This window comes from Taurulus bubalis, assembly GCF_910589615.1.
Source record: "Taurulus bubalis genome assembly, chromosome: 2".
NCBI classification, from domain to species: domain Eukaryota; kingdom Metazoa; phylum Chordata; class Actinopteri; order Perciformes; family Cottidae; genus Taurulus; species Taurulus bubalis.
The window spans coordinates 28,597,833-28,624,078 of record NC_136590.1 but is presented as its reverse complement, the minus strand read 5'-3'; the positions used below and the strand labels follow the sequence as shown (position 1 = coordinate 28,624,078).

Below are 26,246 nucleotides of genomic sequence, written 5' to 3'. Positions count from 1 at the left end.
GCCAATTAAAAAAATAATTTAAAAATCAAACGTCTCATAACTTTACATTTACACTGCAGTGTTGTGTACCTTATTTTAATCAAACTGTGCGTTTCACCCTATTCAGACTCATTCAGATAATGCACTCAAAATATTCTGTAACATACATACCAGTGAGCGCTTCACTTAAAAAAATAAATGTCTTTGCCTGACTCAACTTTCTCCTTAAGACGAACCAAAGTGTGTCCACATACTATTAAGGAAAAAAAGAACTTTGGATATGCTTTTGTTAAAAATCAAACTATTGAATTGTCTTTTCTCTCTTCAAGTATAGTACATTGCTATGGATTCTGTCTGCTCATTGCTACATTCCCTCACTGGGTCATGTAGTCATCCAGGCAGCATTAACTCAAATAGCCGGTGTGCTTTTTCTAACTCCTCTGCAAACAATGTTTTTTTCGGACGAGCACGCCCCACTGGAGAAGGGCAAAGAAGCAGAGGGCATGTTGTCGGCCTGGTTGTTGGGGGTGTTGGGCTTAGAACAGAATGATGTTTGCTCGATTAACCACACCAGAGACAGCATCAACGGCCGAAGTCCTCTAAAAGCGGCGCTGGACGCATGCAACAGGTTACTTCTTCCTGTTGTGTAGCCTCCGCGCCTGCAGCCTCTGGCGAGATCCAGCTGGCTTTGATCCGGCTCCGATAGAGAAGGAGGGTGCTGCTGGAGACCCTGTGGGTAAAAACAAACAGGATATTTAATTTCTAACGATCGAAATTAACATTTCTTTCTACTACTAGTAACATTTTCACATAAATTTCAGTTTCTAGTTGACTTCTTTAACTAATGCTGCGTTCATACCAAACGTGTTTACCGCGCCAGTTTACTCGGTCAACAATAAAAGCTGTGTTCACAACAAAGGTGGCGCGAATACTCGAGTCAAACACCCTCGTGTTTGGATTCATAACACCAACCGTAGCCGCACACAGCTCGGTGAATTTCACCGACGCCTCCAGGAACTGAGTCGGGCTTACCTCCGTAAAACAGTTGCCGTTTCTGCCATCCACCATGGAAATAACGACTAGTTCTGCTTTATACTTGTTGTGTAAATTCCACATATGTCGTAATATCAAACTCTGTGGTGTCTGGGTTCATAATATTATTGGTAGTCCCACAACAGTGTCTGAATGACGGCCGCTACCAGCACCACTACAGCAGCAGTTTGATTCAGCAACACTAAGACGGCGGTGATGACGGGTGGCGCTTCGACGTCGATTGGCTGACGCAACTTTGCAGCATGAGATTTCTTTTGCCCGAGTTGAAATATTTCAACCTGCGCGAATTCGCGCCGCCTCAAAACGCGTCTATCACGCCACCCGGGGGAAATTTTTCCCCGCAACCTATCGTGTTTGTGCATTGACTTTGTATGTAATCTGGTATGCACCTGCTAATCATCAACGCCCTTTACCTTGCTCTGTTACCGTGCAGTTGTGGTTGCTCAGGGCCATCTCTATCAAAAACAAAAAGATTTATTGACTTACCAAAAGGAACAGAGTTGAAGTTTTGGACTGGAGTTCCAGGGCTTCCAAAGGGAATTGGACCTGCTGCAGAAGCAGCAGCACTCTGGCCAAAAGATGGGGTAGACGTCCCTGCACCGAAAGAAGTACATAACTTGAATAAAACAAATATAAATGTGGATACAGCATTACATTCTACTGAGACAGAAACAAATGAAGACCAGCCCTTGAAGCGATATCAAAATATTCTTCTGACCAAGAGGGTAGAAATAGACTACACACAAGCCAGACACTAAAACATGAGGTAGCAAACCGGTGCCTATACAGCGTTGTGGATAAGGATGGATTTTAAATTCTCTTTTACTGTTTGTTTTGAATGAAATGTCATCATTCATATAATTCCAATAATCTCATTCAGTCAAAACATACTAGTGTTTTCTAAATATTAATGTTAAAAAGATGTGCGCTCTCAAATCTTTCTCTGCTTTTCTTGTTCTGACCCTCATCAAGAAGACCAGGTTGCTGAACTGCCTTTAATGTTTCATATTAAAAACATAAGTGAATAGTTGCCAGGTGTTAGCCAGAAGATGATGCCATCTTTAGACCTTTGAAAATCTATTCCAAATGAAACTAAACAAAAAATCTAAATTAGACCTAGATCAGATTCCATGCGCAATTATTAATCAAATGTCATAACTTATAAGTTTTGTGTAAAACTTGTGTTTCTGATTGTGCTTCTTCTAGAAATCTCACTGTACCCAGGTTAAAAATATAAACAAGCAACAAAATAAAACATACCAAAAGCAGGTTTGTCAGTAGCAGCAGCCCCAAAGTTGAAGCTTCCCATCTGCGGTGCAGGATTATTGGAGACTGGGGTACCAAACTGGGCGCATGGCATACTAGCACTGAAGTTAAATCCACTGGGTGTTGGCTGAGCAGGGCCAGAGGAAGCCTGCTGAGGAGCAGCACTGCCAAATGAGAAGGAGGTGGATTGAGTCTGGGTTGCTGCACCAAAGGTCGGTGCAGCTGAGGGAGTCGTGGTGCCACCAAAAGCAAAACCAGTGGAGCTGGCTCCAAATGCTGATTTAGCTGGGGTCCCAAAGCTGGTTGCTGTGGTGACAGCAGTTGACCCAAAAGGGAAAGGAGGAGGGGCAGTGTTAGAAGCAGGTGTGGATGAGGCGACCCCACTGCCTCCAAAGGTAAACGGTTTTGAGTTTGCCGCCGAGGAGCCAAAGGTTGACTGCGCCGCTTTTGCTACCGAGGAGCCGAAGGTCGGCTGAGCTGTCGCCGAGGAGCCGAATGTCATCTGCGCTGCCGGTGCCACCGAGGAGCCAAAGGTTGACTGCGCTGCTGGTGCCCCAGAAGAGCCGAATGTCATCTGCGCTGGCGGTGCCGCCGAGGAGCCAAAGGTCGACTGCGCTGCCGGTGCCGCAGAGGAGCCGAATGTCATCTGCGCTGCCGGTGCCGCAGAGGAGCCAAAGGTCGACTGCACTGCCGGTGCCGCAGAGGAGCCAAAGGTCATCTGCGCTGCCGGTGCCGCAGAGGAGCCAAAGGTTGACTGCGCTGCCGGTGCCGCCGAGGAGCCAAAGGTTGACTGCGCTGCCGGTGCTTGAAACGACGACTTTCCAAAGGTAAAATTGGACTGGGTGGTGGCAGCGGCAGCAGTGGTGGAGACCGTGTTGGTCATGGCAAAACCTCCAAATGAAGCAGTGGTTGTGTTCTGGACGGGAGCTGCCTGGCCAAAGCCAAATACCTTCTGGTTTGCTGCTTGAGTGTCTGGCTGTGTGGCACCAAAAGCGAAGCCGCCGTTGCTAGAGGTTGTAGTAACAGCAACAGCGGGAGCAGCTGCAGCAGTGGTGCCAGCAGTTCCAAACTGAAATGTGCTCCCTGTATTAGGCGCCTGTGCAGGGGCTGAGCTGGTACTTGTTGTGGATGGTGCTGACCAGTTTCCAAAAAGGGATTTCCCAGCTGACTGGGCTGCAGGCTGTGTGGTGGTGATGGAGCCAGTGGAGACCGTGCAAGTGGGGACATTGGTCATGCCAGGGAAACCAGATGGGGTAACCATGGTGCTGCTTGTAGATCCACCAAACATAGAGGATGTACTACTTAAAGAAACTGTAGAAGCTGGGTTTGTAGATGTGTAGGGTGGAGGCTGTCCAAACCCAGCACCTGCAGGGGCAACTCCAAAGATGGGCTTGAAATTTTGGGCAGGAGGTTTGCTCTCAGTGGCTGATGTAGGTGCGGAGGTGGAGTTGGTGGTGACTGAAAAAATGGGCTTGAACCCTGAAGCCAGCAGAGGGTTGGCATTAATGACTGAAGCTGAGCTGCTGGCTGGAGCAGTAGCAGTGACAGGGTAAGAAGCTGAAGAAGCAGCGGGGGTGCTGATCTGACTTGCCAATCCAAACAGGCCTGTTCCTGCAACAGGTGGAGTGCTGCTGGAAGCCTTGGAGACCTGACCCAGGACATGAGAAAATGGAGAGGGCTGCTCCACACCTGCAGAGGAGGAATGAGACTGGGAGGCAGGAGGGAGCTGTGGGATAACTACTGTAGTCGGCGCCTTCAGGGTTAAACCACTGGATTGTAGCAGTGTGGTTGATGCAGACACTAAAAAAAAACAAAAGAGCATGTCAGAATCAAACAGTACATGTCACGTATGGGACTAAGTGAAAATGTTTGCTGTATTCGTTGGTGTTTGCCCTTTTTAACATGCTATATAATGTATAATATAAGGAACGAAAGAAAACTATTGCTCAGTAGTTTTGAGCTTTATCTTGAGGTTAGAAACAAAAACATGAATTCAAATGTGTCTAATGCTGTATTACAAATGGCAAGAAAGTCACATCTTCTATAAAGTGACTTTACAGAGGCTGTTCATATTGCATAGATGATTGTACCTGTAGCCGTGTTGGCAGCAGATGTGGAGCTAGAAGGAATACTGATCTTCATCTTCAGAGCCTCCAGCAGTGGGTTAGAGGTCGCAGGTGCCGTGCTGACGCTGCGGCCTGGACTGGGATCCAGGTTGATGACTGGGATGGCAGAGCTGGAGGCTGTGGACAGAGGAGCTGCTAGAAGGCTGCTCAGGGTGGTGGTGTTGGTGGAGCTGAAAGAGGTGCCAAGCTGGGTGGTAATGGTGGCTGGGGGAGAGGCAGACTTCTCCGGCTCTGGAGCTGAACAAGGACAAATCGACAGGGAGGTCAGTCAGGCTGGTGGCTTGCAGCCACATACGTCTAGTCTAGTCTAACAGGCCTGACACCAGTACAAACAAATTGCTTTATCGTCTTCGAAACAAGCAGAAGTGAAAAATTGCTTTACTAGTAGGAAGAATAAATCCATTACACAGTTGCAACACTAAATAAATTACACTTTTGAGTTGAGTTGCTGTGGGCAGCAGAAAGACCAATTCATGACAGCCTATCATTTTTCCAGTGTTTGAGTCTGTATGTGTGAATTGGATGGTAACATTGAAACATAACTAAGTCAAAGAAGATGATATAATGGTGCATTCCTGTGGCTGCTTCCACTCACCGGGCATCTCCAGGACCTTCTGGATCTTGCTTAGGGCAGCTCTTTTCTCTTCATCTATGTCTTTCACAGTGATAGTGTAGCCCAGTTCTGGAGGTGGGGGCTGCAAATCAGCAAAAACCAGGAGTTAAGAAAATAAATCTAGGTAACTGTAACACAACACTAAACAAGGAATTCTTGAGGGTGAGAAGTCTGATGTAAGACTCCTTACCAGAGAGATGTGATCATCCCGGTTGCTGGACACCAGCTGGATCTTGCGTTTTCTCTTTCCACCACTACCAGTAGAGTCTGTTGAGGTAGTGACTGGGACCTTGGGGACTGGAGTCAGTTTGGCTGCAACATTGTAGAGTTAAAAAGGACAATGAAACTAAATCCAACTTAAAGACATAACATAGCGTCTACTTCTAAACAAACCAAATCACAGTTTTGGGTAGGGATACACTGATCCGATATGGGGGATCAGTATCTCCAGGCATGAAGTAGTTAACATCTAGTGTTGTCACGATACTGGATTTATATTTAAAAGATAAATATAACAAGGCTGGTTTCCAACCCGATTTTGTGACAGTGGAAGGTGGATACTTCCTCTGAAGAAAAATTTTTATACATTTTTTAAGTGAAACGCATCAATCTGGTGCCCTTTGAAAGCAAATTAAAAGTCTATGTCTATAAAGAACGTTGTGCTCTTGAAAACAATTTAATCATAAGACATACAACGATCCAGGGTGCTGTAAAGCTCACAGCTGGAGCCTTGATCCATCTTCACCGTGTGCCTTTCCAAACCTAACTATGAAAAGCAGAAGGAGGTAGAGAGGAGGGGCTGATGTCCCTCCTCTCTACCTCCTTCTGCTTTATGGATCGTGGCTATCTGGATCATGGACCATGCCTACGACTCATATGAATAATTTCTGTCATATTCATTGAATGTGCTGTAACTCCGTTACGTTATTCATTCTGGCCACATGACATCTATTGCTTCTGTCCATCCGGGGAGAGGGATCCTCCTCTGTTGCTCTCCCTCAGGTTTCTTCCCCTTTTTTCCCTGTGAAAGGGTTTTTACTTTATTGGGGGAGTTTTTCCTGATCCGATGTGAGGTCCCGGGACAGGGATGTCATGTGTACCGATGTTAAAGCCCTCCGAGGCAAACTTGTATTTGTGATGTTGGGTTATATAAAATAAACTGAATTGAATTCAGCACGAGGAAGTCATTTGTTTGCATTAGAGATAAATGGGACTCACAAGTAACCGGTGCCTTGTCTAAGGCTGTCTGGTCTGGCCTCGCTGAGGATGTGGAGCTCGGAGACAGCCCGTTGTCTTCTCTGGAAAATAAAACCACAAGTTACAAACTGTAATATTAGATTAAACCTGACCAACAAGAAACCAGCAGAGCCATACCTTGGTCTTTTGGAGGCTCCCTCTGGAGTCTGAGAACGAGATGATCCGGGACTGGAGAGAGTAGAGCTGGGTGCTGAGCGCTTCTTCCACTGCAATTGTAAACATGGAGATAAAGCTTAACAACTCCACTCCATCTGTGCAGGGCCATGTGCACTGTAATGCAGCATGAACTTGTTACCTGGCTGAGGCCTATTGAAGAACTGTAGGAGCTCTGGATAGGGTTTCTCCGTGTGCCTGGGGTTCCTCTCGGGGTATGGACACCACTGCCAGAGCTGATGGAGGACGTGCGGGACCTCTTCATGATGGAGTCTTCCGCCAGTGAGGTTAGCCCTCTTTTCATATTTCCTGGTCTGGAGGATGGGAAAGAAAGAAAAGCATTTCCACCTACAGTCAAACTATACTTCTTACTGTGCTTAACAGCGGTAAAACTGCAGTCACTTTTGAAAAGTTAAACTCACTTAGGGACCAGCTGTGACGGTGCCCCGTTGGGCAGAAGAGACTCAACAGCAGAGTGTGCACTTCCACCGCTGTCATTACGCCTGGGGAAAGGATTACAAACAAGCATTACACTCCAACTGACTGAATGTACAAACAAGGTCCTGAAGAGCACTTAGTTGGAATATATTGATGTGTGATATAACAGGAAAGCAGAAAAATTTAAAATTTCAGGATTCATCAGTCTGTTACATTGATGGTCATTCAGATATACTGTATGTTCTTTTATTATAGGTGATCCTCCTCCTCCTCCTCCTCCTCCTCCTCCTCCTCCACCTCCACCTCCACCTCCTGCAGCTTTATGATAATCTGACACTGTTCAATTCAGACTTGTGCCATGAAAACCATTCAGAAATTGCCATCAGACTAAGGGTGCATGTCTGAAAGGGGCTATTTTGCTGGATAAGTCTATATAAACCCCCAACAGACCTTTAATGCTTGTTTTGTTTGCTCCGTGTGGCGTTGCAGTGTATTGGCCATGTGCACTGTAGTTGAAAACTGTTGTTTAGACTCAATGTTCATTTTGGACAATGAACTACATTTACACCCGATGTTAACATGCAAGCTGTATCTGGTTACATTATCCCAGGTCAAAGAGAGAAACTCTTGTGGGATGACTACAATGTGCAAGGTGAGGGTCATGAGACAAACGCAGACTACTTTCCTGTAGCCTTGCTTACCAGACCGATATCACTGATACTTTAAGTAGGTAATCAGTTTGATAACACCAGAGTCTTCTTTCAGCTCTGTACCTTCTTTTGCTTTTCTGCTCAGTTGTGAAGCTTTTGTCCTCATCCTCTACTTCTCTCTTGCGGCTTTCCTTCAGCACTTTGAGCACACTTTCTCTGGAGCAGGGATCCACAGGGGCACTGGGGAGCCCTGCACAACTCAAATACTCAAAACTAAAAACAAAAGTAAACAAAAAAGCTCTGGTCAGAGTTAACATTCAAACAGCAAAGCCACAGCAACACAACCAACAAATCTGGATTTAGCTGACTAAATGGCAGCTAAATTCTGACAGCTTAAAGGCAGGATATGGAAACTAATAACGCGTTCTGAAAGCATACTTTGAAAATGGTACACAGTAATGTGATGGAACAATGCACTGCACAATATGTTGTTAATTTCTCAATGAACAAAAATCATAAAAACACTGGTATGATGGCAGACTAAGTGAATGTAGAGACCTGGGGGAGCTGTGGTGGTTCGGCCGGGCGATCTTCACAGTAACCGGGCTGAGGACAGCCGTGGAGTTACGGGGGCTGAGGATGTTTTTCTTCCTGAAGCCCTCCCATTTGACAGGAGGTAGGACTCCAACTGACGAGACACCTTGCTGCTGCAAGGGATAGTGACGCTGGGGGGTGATGTTGAATCTTCCCATTGTTCCCGGCGGCTCCCTGAAAAAGGAAGAAACAATATAATGCAAGAGTATATGCATGCTAGCTGAAACCAATAACACATCTTCAAAGATATTTTTGTGATCCCACAGATGTCTACTTTATGAACTAGAAGCCATTATTCTGGTTCACACATTGACAATATTGCTATTGTCTCGAATTGTCTCTGTCTATATCCAATATTCTTTATAGAGGCAGCGACTAACTACATTTTTGCTTTTTTGAGTGAACGTTTGAGCTGACAAGGATACTTGCTTAAAAGTACCCTTGACGTTAATAATTAACGTAAAAAAAACCGCCAAGAAATTGAACAGTTATCTTCTGGACGCCACCACCTCCGGACGGTAGCGTGGTTTGGTTATGGACTTACCCAGCGAAAGACAGCCTCCTGTTTGGGGTATAGACAGCATAGTTGGGTCGGGCCAGTTTTTCCCGCAGCTGTTCTCGGGGATTTCTCACGGCTCTCGGCCTCGCCGAGTCGGCGGTTGGACTCTCGGGTTTCCCGATGTAGCTCCCCATGAGTAAATCCCGAGGACTGAAAAAAGAGTCACTTGCCAAGGGTTCCCTCCGATAAATCCCAGTTTCAACGAGCCTTTCTCTGAAGTTGCCCCCTGCGTCCCGGAGCTCGGTTTTGTTCCTGCCGCTCTTCGTTCCCCCTCGTGCGGCCAACGGCACGCCGGTCACCCTCCAACCCCCCAACCAGCGCCGGAGTACGGACGGGAGGCTCACCCCAGCTCGCGGCTTGAGGCCTAACCTGGCGGGAAACCGTTCTCCGCTGAGATAGTAACACACAATACAAAACACTACGAGAATTAAAGTCACAAAAAAAAATGTAGGAATAAAACAAAGACCGATAATAACTACGCCTAGAGCTAGGAGAATCGCTAAATGCTTCTCTCTAGGTGACATGGCGGCACCGCGCCGCCGGAGGATTCTCATATCCCATCATGTGCTCTTCTGACTCTACTTCTTCTTCTGTGGTTTTACGGGCGATGGACGGGTTGCTGCTGCGGCGCCACATACCGAGCTGGAGTTGAATCACAGTTAAGATACATTATTAAAAAAAGACAGTGAGACTGATTGGAATGAGATTTGTTTTAATGCGATAATTGCTTTAATATAAGTGGTAATGAGAATAAATTCTCATGAAAATAAATTCTCATTACCACAGTGCTCATGGACTGGCAGACCGAGGTGGTGGTTCCCATCTTCAAGAAGGGGGACAGGAGAGTGTGCTCGAACTATCGTGGCATCACACTGCTCAGCCTCCCGGGAAAAGCTTATGCCAGAGTGCTGGAAAGGAGGCTCCGACCGCTTGTCGAACCTCAGATTCAAGACGAGCAGTGCGGATTCCGTCCCGGTCGTGGAACAGTGGACCAGCTCTTTACCCTCGCAAGATTACTGGAGGGGTCCTTGGAGTTTACCCAACCAGTCTACATGTGCTTTGTAGACTTGGAGAAGGCTTTCGACCGGGTCCCTCGGGGTTTTTTGTGGGGGGTGCTGCGGGAGTATGGGGTGCCGGACTCGTTGGCACGGGCCATCCGGTCTCTGTACGCCTGCAGTAGGAGCTGTGTTCGTATCCTCGGTAATAAGTCAGACACGTTCCCGGTGGGTGTTGGCCTCCGCCAGGGCTGCCCTTTATCACCAGTTCTGTTCGTGACCTTCACGGACAGGATATCTAGGCGCAGTCAGGGGGCGGAGAGGATCCGGTTCGGGAGTCTCGGGATCGTCTCTCTGCTGTTCGCGGATGATGTGGTCCTGTTTGCCTCCTCGGACCGTGACCTCCAGCATTCACTGGGGCGTTTTGCAGCCGAGTGTGAAGCGGCAGGGATGAGAGTTAGGAAGGTGGAGCGGGAGATCGACAGGCGGATCGGTGCGGCTGCAGCAGTAAAACAGGCGCTGTACCGGTCCGTCCTGGTGAAGAGGGAGCTGAGCCGGAAGGCAAAGCTCTCCATTTACTGGTCGGCCTACGTTCCAACCCTCACCTATGGTCACGAACTCTGGGTCGTGACCGAAAGAACGAGATCTCGGATACAAGCGGCCGAAATGAGCTTCCTCCGCAGGGTGGCCGGGCTCACCCTTAGAGATAGGGTAAGGAGCTCGGACATCAGGGGGGAGCTTGGAGTCGAGTCGCTGCTCCTTCGTGTCGAAAGGAGTCAGCTGAGGTGGTTCGGGCATCTAGTCAGGATGCCTCCTGGACGCCTCCCATTAGAGGTTTTCCAGGCACGTCCAACTGGTAGGAGACCCCGGGGAAGACCAAGGACACGCTGGAGGGATTATATCTCCTGGCTGGCCTTGGAACGCCTCGGGATCCCCCCGAATGAGCTGGAAAGGGTGAGAGGGAAGCCTGGGTCGGCCTGCTGAACCTGCTGCCACCGCGACCCGACCCCGGATAAGCGGCTGATAATGGATGGATGGATGGAGAATAAAGTCTGCCAAACTTAATCATAATATTTGTTTGAGATTTATTAGTTCACAGGCAGTTATATGTTTGATATGTTATTGCAAAATGGTTGAGCATCTGCCATTGTGCATGAAAAAAAAAGCATTAATAACAATGGTATATTATTTTTATGCCATTTACTGAACAAACATATTAACAGTAGAACTGCATTAGTCCTCAGAGAGGTCATCAGTTGTGTGGCAGTGAAAACAGTAATGACATAAGACATGCAACATACAACAAAAAGGGAAAACATAGAGTAGTTATGAGTTATCAAGTTATGAGTTGAAAACAAGATACAACTTGGTTGGGTGGTCAAGCTGATAGTATTTTCTATTGTAATTTCGAAGAAAAATTAGAGGGTTTATCTATAAAACAAAGTCAACATCAAACTTAACTTCTTCAGACAAAGAAGGCACTGCTGACTTTTTTCTGAGCATATTCATCTTTTTTTGAGAGTTTTAGTCCCCATATGGAGTTTGCTCACTTCTCACGGCGAGAGCTCATTTGGTATCAACACATTTTATTATTATGGGGGGTCTTAAAGTATTTGTAATTTATTTGAGAGTTTTCATTTTATGCTACTTTATACGTCGACTCATCTACATTTATCTAACAGCTTTAGTTATTTGCAAAAAAACAACAACACATGATCAAGCTGATTATCTGATATGTGATCGATAAACATTAAATGAGCTATACCTCGTCCAGCAATGCAATTCTGCATTTCAGTAGTAATCATTAAATTATGAAACATGACTTAAAAAAGCAGTGATGGGGACAATTTTGCTGAGTTTAACCACCGTTCCATTTGCTGAATAAAGACCATGGAGTTGAACAAACTGTTGTTGAAAGGTCCAGAAAAAGCCAAGATGTATGTGAACGTTTTAGTTTAGATCTTTTTATTTCAATTTGTTTTTATTTGCCCAGAAATGATCACAGACAATTGGGTTCAACAGGATGTTTATTTTGAATTAAACACAACATAAATATATCTCATAGTTAAAAAAAAAAACACAGTGCAAACTGTATTATACACATGACAAAGCAACATAAATGTATGGCTGACCTGAGATTAATACTCATGTAGTATGATTGTTATAATATTTATCAGGGAATATCACTTGAAGTCACTCATTATATGCTTTGCTAAATGGGAAATCCTAAAGATTTCAATCCTTGTTGATTTAGAATTTTTATCAACATAAAAGCAATTAAACTGTGCTCAGAGTGCAACAGTCTGGAGCATTTATATACTGTATAAACTTCTTGTTTTCGGGGAATATAGCCACAGATAATACTGCAGATATATACAGTAAATATTGCAATACTTTCATCAGTTAACCATAAGCTCAATCACTTACTGATTTAACAGACATTAATCTAAAGGAAAATCTTTGAGATTGCCACTTTAATGTACAAACTCAAGAACTATTATTTTAGCCAACATTTTCTAAAACACAACCTCCTGCTGGTTTGCTGTCTCTTGCGCTGAGTGAGGACATTTGGACTTCAAAGGTTTTGTCAAATGCACTGCAGTCAACACGAAAAGCCCCTTTCTCCAAGGAAATGCACGACTCAAAGCGGTGGCCCCAGAGGACCTCGTCCTCCGTGTAGGAGGTCCTCGCCTGGCATGTCATACCTGCAACACAAGAAAGCATCAGAGGGTAAGCTAAATGTCACTTTATTGGAATGAGACCTGACAAATAAATTAAGAACAGTATTTGCATCAGGACATTATGTAACACATATGCGTGGAGTCTGCACATATCATCACATAGTCATTTTAAAAAGAAGAAATAATTTAAGGTATGGTGAGCAGTAACCACTGGGTTTGCTGTCTGGCACTACAACTCCACCACCATAGCTAATGTCTATATGAGATCCTACACACAATGTAATGTAGGAAGTAGTCAGCAATATGATATGGTGTAGAATGTTTTGTTTATGACATAAGATACCAGTTAATACCGGATCCCTGTCCCGTTAGCTCTGGCTTACATTGGTTTACATGGTTCAAGTTGAAAACATTGTAGGTGGAAACCACTCGCTGTCTGACAGCCCCTCAACTGTTTTCAGGTTCTCAACCAGTCAAACATGCCAAAGTACTTCCGCTTGCAGCAATGTTAAGACGCCTTCTGCTGTCAAGCTTCCCGGTGATTGATTGCTCAGAATACAAAGTATGCAATAAATTGACATCTCTCTGCGCCATAGCTATTCCTCATTTCTGCACGAGATAAAGGACATTTCAGTTGCCCAGGATCAAAACTAACTATTTACACTGATGTAAATTACACTTTTTTTTAAACTGCTTGTGCTTTTCAGACCATTGCCTGCGTATAAAGTAGTCATTCAATAGAGGATCTGACTCATAGCGTCGCACAAATTATCCTCAGTTACATATAGCAGCAAGTCATGCAGAAACAAAGCTATGTGAAGGACAGCAGGCGTGTTGTGTGTTCAGTGATACTGAAACACATCAGTGATCAGAGAGAGTCAGAGTAGACAGAACACATCTGTATCTTGAAGTTCAAGCAACAGGCCATGGTCTTCCCATCCAACCGCATCTAGTCGATGTGGTTGGTTTAACTTTTCGAAAACTCTTCTTTCCAGGCTGAAAAAGATCTAAAAATGCAAAGTTCTGAAATGTACCTGCTGGATGGACATGACCTTAGTTGGAGAAGACAGCATGAGACTTAAAACACTTCTACAAACCTGATGCTTCCACGATACCCTCCAGGATGACAATGATCTCAAAGGTCTCCCTCTTCAAACGCTCAGACCCAAACTCCCAGAAGGGGCTGCTTTCATTGATGACATGGGTGATGGTCTGGGGTTCCACCAGGAGCAACCTGTCCCCCCCGGTGTCGTAGCCCAGGTTGATTTCCGACTGCTCCAGTGGGATGAACTCGCCCTCCTTGGTCTGTCTGGATTTGATCAGCTTGGCTCGGATTTTGGCATCCACCATGTGGCTCACTCTCAGATCACCAATGCGGAAGAGCATGCACAGCTTCTCGTCACGTTCACATATGACGCAGTGCTTGCTGAAGATCAGCGTCTGGGCTCTTTGCTGTGGCCGGGAGATTTTAACAAACATGCAGCCCACCATCAGAGCATCGATAATGGAGCCAAGGAGGGACTGGACCATCAGGATCACCGTACCCTCGGAACAGTTGGCTGTCACCATTCTGGAGCCGTACCCAATAGTCCTCTGGCTCTCCAATGACAGCAGCAGGGCGGCAAGGAAACTGTCAACATTTTGGAAACATGCCTTCCATTGTGGGTCATGAACATGTGCAATGTCGTCACGCAACCAGGCACCGAAGAAGTAGATTCCACCAAAGGCCACCCATGTGAGAATGTAGCACATAGTGAAAACGAGAAGGAACCAGCAAAACTTGAGGTCAACTAATGTGGTGAAGATATCCGAGATAAAGCGACTCTTGTCACAGGGTCCCAGATTGACCCTGCACTTGCCATCCTTGGTGACGTAACGTTGGCGTAGATTGCTGGCAGTGACCTGCAGTGAGTGCTCATCACCCAGGAGCTTGCAGCGCTTCTTGTGACTCTTTGCACCATGCAGCTTATCGATTGCAGACACAGGGAAGTTGCCGCTGCCTGTGGAGCCTCTTGATTGCCACCTAGAGCTGAAACGCTTGAGGCCTTTACTGCGATGAAAACGCTGAGTTTTTGACGTCTCCTCTACTGGTTCCAGAGGAGCTGCTTGGATAGCATGTGGTTGGGGCTCTTGCTCAGGCGAAGTCAGAACATGAGACGACTGGCTGCAGGAACTCAGGGAGGGGGAGGCCTCCTGGGATGGTGGGAGTGATGAGCACTTAGCATAGTTCAAGTTGTGGATGAGAGAGGTTCTTTTAGTGCTCATCATGGAAGCAACAGTGGACTTAGCTGTAGCCTGAAAGGAAGGAAGACAATGCAGAATATTCACAAAATAAAAAAGTACAAAAGCAGTAGATTTATAAGATTTGTCCTATTGTCCTATTCTAAAGCGTCCTCAGAACGCAGTAGGGAAATGTGGCTGTAAACACTGGTGATGAAACTGGAAGACACCCCAAGTGTATCTTTTATGGATCCAAAAATTCACTTGCTCTGGAGTCTGTGAGGCCGGGGGCCATGATCTGATCTAAAAGTGAGGACTGGTGCCATAAGAATCTATGTCTGATATGATATTTCACAAATAAAAGTTTAATTAACATATAAAATATAACAAATCACACAAACTCCTCTTTTCTTAAGCTGCTACTGGACCACAGTGTGTGGTTTACAAACTAGTTCAAAACCATCTTGTGCATTAAACAGGTTTGAGGTGAGCACAACAAAAAAGTGTAATCTTTAGCAGATGAATGTGAAATCAGCAGATACGTCTTTCTGCACAGTAAAGGGCAAGTAAAGTAAAAGTAAGTCAAACACAATTTTGTGTTGGGAGTGGGACATCATATAACTATAGAAAGCTGTACTTTGTTAGTGCAAGGAGTGTAACGGATAGATTCTGACAGTGGTCGGGGCAGGTATGCCATCAGATGTTTCGCAGTGAGAGTCTGCGTTGGGGGGATGGAGTTCCTGCGAGGCTCGGTCCTGACCGGGCTCCTGATGTGACTGTTGCACTGGAAGTTCTGTAGCGTCTCTCTGCTGCACATCACAGTGGAGATCATTGCTGAGGTCCAGATGTTGATTTATCTTCAGGTTTTTCGTCCGTTTGGGCAATAAAATTAAAGCGAATAACGTCAATCGTCAGTTTTTAAAAACTCTCTTGTCAGTGCTGCTTCTATATGTATTTTTCGTATTGCTTCATTTATTTTACGGGTTTGTAATTTCGGAATAATAATTTTAACGCTTTGTGCCACATTTTGTTGTCATTATTGAATGTTCTACATTAACTAATTGATTTTTAGTTTATAAAAATCTGAAAATAGTGAGGAGAAAAAAGCAAACTCCAATTTCTAACCTTGCATGGGTGTGAATGGATGAATGAGATGTTGTGTAAAAGCGATTTGAGTGATGACTAGAACAGTGGTTCTCAACTGGTCTGGCTCCGGGTCCCACCATCACACCTCAATGACAAGCCGCGACCCAAATCGAGGAACATTTTCAACTTCTCAAATTAATTTAATGAAAAGATCGTGCCGTTTTAACCTGAGATAGTACAGAGTATGCCAACACAAAAACAAGTTTAATGATAAACTAAAACGAGCAGCTGGTGGCAATGCTAGAGAGGGAACTATTCCCTTTTACACTCAATTAGCTGCATTTTAATTAAAAACCAAAAAGTGCATCTTCAGGACACGAGGTATTACACCATACATAACAATTCAGAATCTTCAGCCATTTTTAAACAGACTCAACAGCTTTCATGCACAAACAAAAAGTTCCAGCAACTAAGAAGTTTCAAAAAGACTCAAATGACCTAACTAAAACTAACTAAAAAATAAAAGAATATCTAATCTTTTTTTTTTTTCGGCAAAGGCCTGCGACCCACTGAAAACGGGTCCGCGACGCCCACAAGTTTACCAATTACCATTATAACTCCAGCAGTTATTCTTTCTCAGTCTTAGTCTGTCTTTTTTTCTCATAGTTCTATGAATAACAACGGTTTTGTGGAAATGTATAGAATACAATAATGATCATTCAGACATTGGTGACAGCACTCAAGAGCTTTTGAGATGTCAATCATTCTTCAACCTCCAATTCATTATCTTTAATTAAACTTTTTTTTGCTGTCCAACAAATCCCTGAGATCACCCTAGATACACTTATACATGAGCCTTTGCTGTGATGATGTATGATGACGTGCCAAAAGCAAGTGTTGCTTTACTTCCTCATCACCATAACATGAGGTCTCATCTGTCTGAAGTGGGCAGGGATTATCACTAATCCTCAAAATTAATCTGAGAAACTCCAAGGAACATCACGGATTTGAAAAAGATTACAAGAATTTGCCAGAAGGCGCAGAGAAAGAATTGCCTAGCTGTGTTGTACTGCGGTAAATTTGCTTGTCTCTGTTTTAACAGTGCTGCGATTATCACAACAATAACAAACATACACAAATTGTCAAGTTTCTGAATCGGTGCAGCCAATCAGCTGGCCTGGATTTGCTGCTGGAGAATCTATCCTCTCAAACAGACAGAAAAAGACATAGAAAAGTATTTTCTAAATCTAGTTGCTGGACTGCTTTTAGCTACAAATTCCTGGATCATGTCCAGGTGCTGTGATTCTTTTTGATTGTGTATCTCCTGACGTATGGATGATGGAATATGTTTTATCCATACATAAACACAACTGGCAAGAAAGAAAAACTTCTACAGAAGTCTACAGAAACATCAGACATCCTTCCTAATTATTCAAAAATAATTTATAAGAAAAATGAAAAATGCTATACTTTTAATGCTATGATGTACAAATATACTTACAGTAATTTACATGCTTTTAAATACCGGTGTAAACTTTCAAAAATCAAAACAAACACAGACAGAAGACGTAAAACACACAACAGGCTCCTCTGTACAACTAAAATTACCTTTAATTACACAGGCTTAAAAGACACACATCAACAGTTATTCATATTACTATGCAAAAGACAAACTGAGAAAAAATAACTGCTGGCGTAATAATGGAAATTCGTAAACTTGTATAGCTATTTTCTAGTCTTCCACTTTCTAGTGTTCTAGTCGACCACTCAAATCGCTTTCACACAACATGTCCTTCATCCATTAACACCCATGCAAGGTGGGAAGTTGGAATTTCCTTTTAACTATTTTCTGATGTTATATAAACTAAACAATAAATCAACTGATGGAGAAAATAAATAAAATAATGGAAACAAAATGTGACTCAAAGCCTAACAATTATTATTCAGAAATTACAAACCCGTAAAATAAAGCAATACCAAAAATACATTAAATACCGCAGTGAATCATTATCTTAATTACAACATATACAGAACTTAATTTAGATACTTAATACGTAAAAGGTTACAATTAAATAAATGTTGAAAGATCAGAAAACTACACTCCTGATCTATACAGAAGTTTACATTGCAAAAGAAAATCTAGTATGTCCATATTAAAAGTGTTGGTTATGTAACTGTTAACAGATGTACACTGGAAATAAACATATTTACATACACACTCTTCCAATATCCATGTTTTTTTCCTGATTAATCTGCCAAATAGATGCCTACAAAAATAGAGAAAAACAACATACCTGTAGTGTATAGCTTAAGAGGACCGCAGCTGCTGCCAGAACTCAACCTCCTTGTTGGAGTCATCAGGTTTGATCCGATGAAGGAGGCATGAGTGAGTGAGGAGGTGCTGCTGCGACGTCCAGTTGTTTGTCTCCTCCCCCAGCGTCATTCACAAAGCAAATACTGACAAAGAACAACCCAAAATGATGCATGTTGGGGCGGCTGCAGCTCCAGACAGTACAATTACTTTTATAAAGTGTAAAAAAAAAAACTTTACTAAAACAGCACACACGTTTTAAATCATCATTCTCCGTGTATGATCCCAAACTTGTGTATAAGTTGACGTTCCTCCTGGGAAGCACGAAAGTTTCTTATCCTCAAGAGGTGTCCAAAGTGGAAACTGTTCATCCTCTCAGGAGCATGACTGTGCTCTCCCCATTACATTTGTGTCCCTTTTGTTTAAGGGGAAATATTGGCTTACTGGTGCAAAGACAAGGTTAAAAGTCCCTTAAAAACATAAAGATTCATAACTTGCTAGCAAGACGATTACACGGCTACTGAAAAAAGTATAGGCAGTTACAACTTCTTCCGAATAACAACAGCACATTCATTAAAAACAAAGTTTGGAAAAGATTCTTTTGGTTTCTTTTTGGTTTATTTGGACAAGTAATAAATACACAACAGAAGTGTTCAGTTTAATGGCTAGAGATGCGAGGTCAAGGGCATCTTTGTCAGAACCAAGTGGCTGTTTAGAGGCGTTAAGGTTCAAACAAACTTTCTCCTGAATTGACATCAGTACAGAAAAACTGAGACGACCTACAGATGGGGTTTGATTAACAATGTGCGGCAAAGTTAATGCTGGATACGACACCACATGTTAACAGATGGTAGATCGCTGGTTACGCAACATCAGTTGGCTTTGTTATGGTAAACCCCCAAAGCTATATGACTGAGGTCGCTGATGTAAAGAAGCCTATGTCTAATCTCCACAGGACTAATTGCAGTCTGAATTCTGAGAAGGAACATATCCCACAGATTGATTAAATAAAGCTTAGACCTCCATCAGACAGGGCAACTGTGACTCTGACAAACTGTTCAACCTCACATGGAAATGCACATGTTAATGCAACAGACAACGGAAATTAATAAAGGAAGGCATGAATCATATTTTCCTCACAGGAAAAAGTGCTGTAGTATCTTCTTTTGCTCCAAGTGTCTATTTGATTTTGGTCAAAGCTGCAGCTCTCCTCTCTGTATTCTGAAACAAGGCTCGGATGAGATTCTTCACCTCCGAACTGGAAAACTCCAACGCCAGCGGACCTTTAGCGTCAGTCCACCTGTGGAGAGGAATCACAGAACAGTCAGCACAATCACACACATTAGAAGAAAAATACAGTATATGGTAACCAGAAGCACTTCGTCCAACACTGAAGAGGCACTCGCACAAAGCATGAAAAAACATCACGTCCTCTATGGCAGTGCTTTTTGGGGTTTGACTGATTGCTGATTGCAATATTGTACAGTTGCACAGTGCAACTTTAAGGCTCGAGGGGGAAAAATATAAAAGCTAATGTAACTATAAAACAGAACAAGTGGCATACCGGGAGATTACTCACAGACAATAGTTAATTAAGGTCCTGAATCTGGAGGCAATTGAGTAGAAAAAAAGGCCAAATATAAACTGAAAAAAAAATTAAATAACCAATCAAATAACTTGCTTTCATTCACTTTAACCCCATTAAAAATTAATTGTGAAGTTTCCCTCCGACCTGTCGACTATCTCCTGCAGGTTGGCCCGCAGCACAATGAGGAGCTCCTTGAAGGTACTCCACTTCCTCACATACAGAGGCACTTCCTCCTGATACTTCTTGTTCTTGTTCTCCTCGGCCAGAGGGATGAAGACCAGCGGCCCCTCCTCGATAATAGTTTGGCACAGAGTGTGGAGGTGCTCCCCATCCTCGGAGGAAATATCCTGCAGAAATAAAATCCTTGTTGATCATCAATTGTGTAACGCTGTGATTATACAGTTGATCATGCGAACCCACAACCAGCGATGGAGTCAGCCGTCGCTGGGACTAGCATTTTTAAAAAAAATGTATTTTATGAACAAACCTCCAGCATCATGATTTTGGCGATGACTTCTGTGATGGCTGTGTTGAGGAGGTTGCCCATGGCCTTACAATAGATGCTGACTGGAAGGACATCCTGCCACACTGTGCCCAACTGCCTCAACTGATGGATGACCTACAATCAAGCAGATGATCACTGTGTGAGTGAGAAGCAGTGCATAGATGGAAGTATGAATTGAGCCCATCAAAGCCTGAACGTTGAAATACAATGCAGCCTCACAAATTCAAGAGCTGAAACACTTGTGATACACATTAAAACACAGCTACATTTCATTTTCAAGGCCTTTCCTCTCACCTGTCTTACTGCTTTGCTGGCTGCAATGTAGTTGTCTTCATCATCCAGGTTGCTGAAATTGTGAGCGGTGGAAAGTCTCTCCAACAGCTCGGCTCTCTGGACATTCATCTGTGCCAAGAAGCACTGGGCACCTGGAGGAAAATTAGGAAAGGGAGCTCAGCATATTTCTAATATATACAGTATATATACAAATCTGCACATTAGTTGTTGATATCTTGTATGCAAAAGTGCGAATTTTGGCCCGATGGTGGCCAACAAACGAAATGGTGTCTTGTTGTTCGTGGACCACCAATGTCCGAGAACAATGGTTTTGGAGATGAATTTATGCATTAAATTCCATGGCAATTTGGTCAACAGTTGTCAAACTATTTGTTTACCAAGTTTCCTGAATCCGGGCACCATGTCAACAAATGTTGCAACGCCCTCGCTGAGGGGCTGTGGCAGGCGAGCTCTGAAATGGTGGCCCAGGGTGAGCAGGTGGTGGGCCAAGTACATGCAGTTGTTGTGCTGGATGGCAGCCAGGTGAGGGAACTTGAGCAGGTTCTCCCTGGGTGGAGTAAAAGCAGGCAACCATTCACACCTTCAGGAGAAATGTGTTGGATTTCATGCTTTATGTTAAATGATGGAAACATCCTTACTTGTGGTATGTCGGTACGACGTCGTAGAACAGCTGGAAGATGTTTCTCACGGTAAAGAAGAGTTGTAATGCACTGAAAAGAAACAGGAACACTTGATATGAGCCGCTCTACAAGATGGCAATACTTTACAGGAAATTAAATTACTCAGGGGGTACCTGTTTGTTTCCATTTAGAAACATTGGACTACTACAGAAGACAGTCAGGTCTCCAAGCATTGAAACATACCATTGTGTGGAACTTCCAACAGCTTCACACAGGGTGTTGAGGGCCAGCTCCATCAGCTGCTGCACTGACTCGCTGATGCGACAGGACGGCAGGGACAGACTCCACGCAGACAGCTGCTTTGTGTTCTCCATTGTCATCTCATCCTTTGTGGTCTCTTGCTTCACCTTCAGCTCTGAAGCTGGAGCAGGCAGCTTGGGCAGACGCAGCTTGTAGTCTGGTGTGATCTAACGGAGGAAGATTCGAAAAAATATGCATCTGATAAGACAAAGAAAAGTTTAGCAACGGAAGTACAAAAGAGTGCAATAGCTTGTCAGACTATGCAAGAGCATGAACCACCAAATAACAAAAATGCAATCTAAACAAGTTGAAACGTGTAACTACACAAATTACCCACATACAATCGCCTCGAAAACTTGTTAAGAAAACTACATGAATGTATAATTGCTCCTGTTTTTCATTTCAGGCTACAGCAACATAATCTATATACAGTCACCAGTTAATTAATGTTGACATTAAGCCCTCGCTCATGCATACTTTGACTGTGTTGTGCATCTTGGAGGTCATGAGTTTGCGGGCCGCCACAATGACATCCTTGCACTTCTTGCTGGCAAAGTGGCAATTGACATCCCTGGCATATTTGAGCAGCTCGGTGGAATCGCCATGCAGATACTCCATCTCCTTCAGAGACTTCTCAAACTCCTCCGTTTCCTTAATCACCTTAAAATGCATGCATGCAAAAAAACAAAAAAATGTAATCACTGTATGTTACAACATCATTGTACTAAACAAACGTCTGTTAGGTCCATACAGTGCTGTATTTCTCCAGCTGACTGTTGTTGGTGGGGATGGAGTATAGCAGACACTCATGGATGATGCACTGGGAAATTTCCTCCCAAATCAACTCCCCCAAGATAGCCGAGAGCGTTTTATCGCCAATGGACACATCTGGAAAATAACAATAATTAAAACAGTGACATTAAGCAATATATATCATTAATATATTTTCTACATTTCTACATGGACCCAGCCATACTGTACCTAGTAGGTGTGAGTGCAGCGTCCTGAGCACCAGGAGCAGTTTGCTGTAGACTTGTGAGGGAGTGGATTTCTCATCCTGGTTCTCCTTCAAACACTGTAAGGCCATGATGGTTCCCTCACCCTGCTGCTCTGTCACCACCACCGACAGCGAAGGGTACATCACCAAAGGCTTCAACATGGTCTTCAACAGCACCTGACCTGATCAACAACAACAGTAATCAGCACTGGGTAGGTTCTGACCCTGGATACATTGTGCTTCAGAGCTAGATCAATGGATTAGCTGGGCCACATCAGCTGTTAAATTACACTATCTAAAGTGCAGAAATGCCAAAGATATGCTCAGAAACACTGTTCACCAGAGACTACTGACGAGTTACAGTTATAACTTTAACATATCCCACTCTGTACATATGTTGACGTGGTGCAAATATAAAATGAACTGGAAAAAAGTGTCTAGAAGGTATGAAAACATAATTTTAATAGATTATTACAGGACTGCATATTTAACAATGCTCTTACTGAAGAGTTTGATCTTGTGCTGAAGGTCTCCCTGGATAGCCAGAGCTTGCAGGACGCAACACAGCAGAGCCGGTGGCTTCGCTTCACTGTCCTTATTGCACGCATGGCTCAGGTTCAGCTCCACCTTCAGGAAGGACTTCAGACCTGCATGCTCTGGTGTACACATCCAACTGTCACTACTAATGCATCATGCTCAGATGGGTTTGATGTAATGTTTTTTAAATGAGCGGAACAAGAAATGCTAACAAGTAAAAGAGTCATTTAAAAAATGTATCACTTTTGTACAAGCTGATTGGGAGATTGTTTGAGACAATATGTGTAGTAATTGAGTTAGAGCCAGTGAGTATTGTTTTGCAGTCTACACAATCCCCTGAATGACCAGTAACATGCAAAAAACTGAATATATGCCGACATGTAGCCATTGCATCGAAGAAAAAATTCCTGCAAATTTAAGACAACACTAAATTCTGCTACATTTGTAAAGTTTGGCTAATTTTTGTTTGATGAAACTACCTTTTATAGCCAAAAGTTAAAACTCAGCCAAGTATGGAACAGAGCATACTTAATATTGTTGCATGAGACCCATATCTGAGACACGTATTGAAAGGGGTTTCTGAGAAAAGTCTGACCTTTTGAGGATGGTAATCTCCAGATGACGAGGCGCTTCCATTCGTCTCCCAGGTGGTAAATTAAGTTCTCTCTCTGCACCGTCAACTCAGAGCCGAGAGCACTGAGCAGCAGCAGCTGGGAAGTCTTCCAGCCCTTCAGTGAATCCACACTGGCCCTTGCCTAAAAAAATATCAGTATCAATCAGGATAGTCACGGTAATGATATTTATATAGCCCAATATCACAAATAAATAGATATTTAGCATGCTAGATATCTGGAATTCATATGTCGAGCAGCTGCTCCAAAAAGTTGAAAAATCAAGGCTAAAATGATATTGTGAACTAGGCACTAAAACCACGTTTCAGGCTCACCTGGGCTTTAGACTGGCCACTCCTGATAATTTATATCACAATATAACTGCAGGGTGAAAAAGTGCTGTCACAATGTTTTCTTTTCAGAAATAAGCAGCTCTTACCCTTTCCAACTGGTTTGCTGCATCAACATACTTCTTTTCCAGCAAAGCTTTGTTGAACTCCTCCATTGCACTGTGAAACTGAAACACACAGAAGATATTACAGCCACAGAAACATTCAAACAGGTAAATGATAGATGCTCAACACACCACTATTTCTCTGCTCATGTAATTCTGAGAGCTAGACTTGTAATGAATGAATAGCTAACAAAAAGCCCTACCGGGACAATGCATTTAATAACTTATTATGAGCTCATTAGAGAAATAAATTAATAGAAAATGATAGCCACAACCTGGCTAATGGAGCATATGGAAACTCTATTCTAAATAATATTAATTTAATCACATTAAATTGACTGCATATTAAATCATATTTTACAAATTGTCATGCATTGTTGTACCTCTTTTAGATGTCCAAGCATTGTTATGACGATAGTATTTTTCTCTAGCTGCTGCTTCAGCTTTGCATACTCAGCCACAGCCACGTGGACGTTCTGCTGCACCTGTGTCCACATAAACAAACAGCGGTTGAAAGCCATGGCTCCTGTAAATCCACATTGAGAAGAAGTGGGCTTGTTCTGCTCTTCAATTGAATCTGGCTATAATGTAAAACAGTTTCTGACATACCTCAGTCTCAATGCAGTTTTTAAGGCCATCCATTTCTTTGGAGACCTCATCAACCTGTACCATTAGCTCCTCAGATCCTTGAAGACTCGGGAGGAATTCACTATACCGCTTGTTCATCATGTCACATACTTCTTCCTATAAAAAATAAAAAAACATGAAGCAAACAAAGTTAAAAGATAAATAGTAGCAAGATAGACATTTTCCTTCAAGCTGAGAGCATTCGTGTTTGCAGTTTGTTTCCAACCATTAGTGAATAGCTGAAAGCATAGCAGGACTCTCAACAACCAATAAAACAGTATATGATGTAAATATAACTGAAAAAGTGGTCTTTACACACAATCGCTTAAAAAAGCCTGAATAATAATTATGAGAACATACAGTCATTATACTCATATACTGTCTTTATTATAAATGAATACATGCTTTCATGCTAAATATTATGACTGATTCAGTTTATGGAACAGCCTCAACAACAGAAAACAGAGGCAAAATATAATTTTAACAACGATAAACCACAGCTAAATTAGGTGGATTCCAGGATCAGGATATTCCATTTACAATAATGTAATAATAATATTTTTTTGTAAGAAAAGCAACACAACATTGCATTTGAGATTAGAGATTGATGGGTCACTTCAGCACTACAACTCCGGTACATAATTATTATAAAATTCATAAAGACCCTAAACAAAAGTTCACTTTGACAACGTGCATTTGTGTACAAAACGCTGGGGAAAGTACTCCAACCTATTATTTACGCAAAAGTACTAATAACACAATGTAAAACACTTTCGTTGTATACGCTCCCCGGGTGTTTTGTGTTTAAAAATCTTAGTTTGTTAAGTAATTAAAGTTGCCAGATAAATCATAAAACATGATTTCTTCCCCACAATACTTACTTCCCTTTGAGATTTAGTAAAGTAAGTCAGAAGTTGAAGCATGACTTAACCTAAACAAACTAAGGTTACAAGTAACTAACCTCTAATATGTACTTCAGTACAATAACGTTACACGAGTAACGAGTACATGTTATTTTCTCATGGATTCAAATCACAAAGTTTTGCTGAACATAATAGAGCCACGTAGTCCGACGTCTCCACCGCATATGCTAACAGGCGTGCTCATGAAAATGCACTAAATTAAACTAGCTGAATAGTAGCAGGTAATTAAATCTGGGGAGAACTGGCGTCAATATTCACTTACTGGCGTCAATATTCACTTGCAGCTGCGTGTTATTTTCACGGAGTAACCGATGGTCTAAACATCAGAGAAGTTTTGAAGCAACTGCTGACGTTGGTTCAAAACTTTCCTTTAGCTTGACGCAGCTAACGCTATGCTAGCTTGTAGATTACCTTCGTATCTTCCACCTTGCGCGACATTTTGCTAATTTTACTGGACAGGTCCTCCTTCTCCAGTTTGCCGGAGCTGGCGAGCACCTCGGTCACAAACGACGCCATACTGCGACAACGCGGTACCGTTATTAACGGCAGACGAAAGTGAGACAGATTGGCACCACAACAAGCCAAAACCCGCCAGGTGGCCTGATTGGTTCCGAGGTGACGGTGACCGGATTCTCCTCCGCCCAGAGTCGAGTCAGCGGAAGTTGATTGTCACGTGATTCACGTAGGACCAATTCCAGGTCCAATATAAAAACCTCGTCACCTGGTAAAGTGTGTGAGATACATGGGCCGTTTCTCAATCAGCGTTCTTCTCTGTACTTGTGTTCTCGTGGACTCGTGAAACGTCATCA

General features: G+C 43.2%; 3 protein-coding genes across 3 annotated transcripts; all 3 read right to left on the bottom strand.

Annotated features, from left to right (window-relative positions):
* Positions 1–594: 594 nt before the first annotated feature.
* pom121 (POM121 transmembrane nucleoporin) lies at positions 595–9,242 on the bottom strand (the record flags this gene model as incomplete). The annotated part of the gene is made up of 13 exons (XM_079235108.1): positions 595–709; positions 1,519–1,626; positions 2,293–4,098; positions 4,389–4,661; positions 5,020–5,119; positions 5,228–5,349; positions 6,256–6,335; positions 6,412–6,500; positions 6,590–6,761; positions 6,870–6,950; positions 7,659–7,808; positions 8,094–8,303; positions 8,674–9,242. The coding sequence occupies 13 exons, from the start codon at positions 9,240–9,242 to the stop codon at positions 609–611; spliced, it is 3,861 nt and encodes a 1,286-aa protein (XP_079091234.1). The 3' UTR covers positions 595–608.
* Positions 9,243–12,185: 2,943 nt separating this feature from the next.
* Positions 12,186–15,416, bottom strand: LOC306753301 (G protein-activated inward rectifier potassium channel 3-like; the record flags this gene model as incomplete). Its single annotated transcript, XM_079237173.1, has 3 exons — positions 12,186–12,388; positions 13,462–14,659; positions 15,222–15,416. The coding sequence occupies 3 exons, from the start codon at positions 15,414–15,416 to the stop codon at positions 12,186–12,188; spliced, it is 1,596 nt and encodes a 531-aa protein (XP_079093299.1).
* Positions 15,417–18,591: 3,175 nt separating this feature from the next.
* zw10 (zw10 kinetochore protein) lies at positions 18,592–25,962 on the bottom strand. The gene is made up of 16 exons (XM_079237637.1): positions 25,849–25,962; positions 24,497–24,631; positions 24,271–24,372; positions 23,873–23,950; positions 23,418–23,577; positions 22,789–22,941; positions 22,270–22,467; positions 22,040–22,176; positions 21,766–21,948; positions 21,232–21,455; positions 21,007–21,078; positions 20,746–20,915; positions 20,369–20,499; positions 20,057–20,188; positions 19,714–19,916; positions 18,592–19,281 (listed from the first exon to the last, which is right to left on the bottom strand). Exons 1-16 carry the CDS (start codon positions 25,951–25,953, stop codon positions 19,161–19,163), a joined length of 2,304 nt encoding a protein of 767 aa, XP_079093763.1. The 5' UTR covers positions 25,954–25,962; the 3' UTR covers positions 18,592–19,160.
* Between the last annotated feature and the right edge of the window lie 284 nt (positions 25,963–26,246).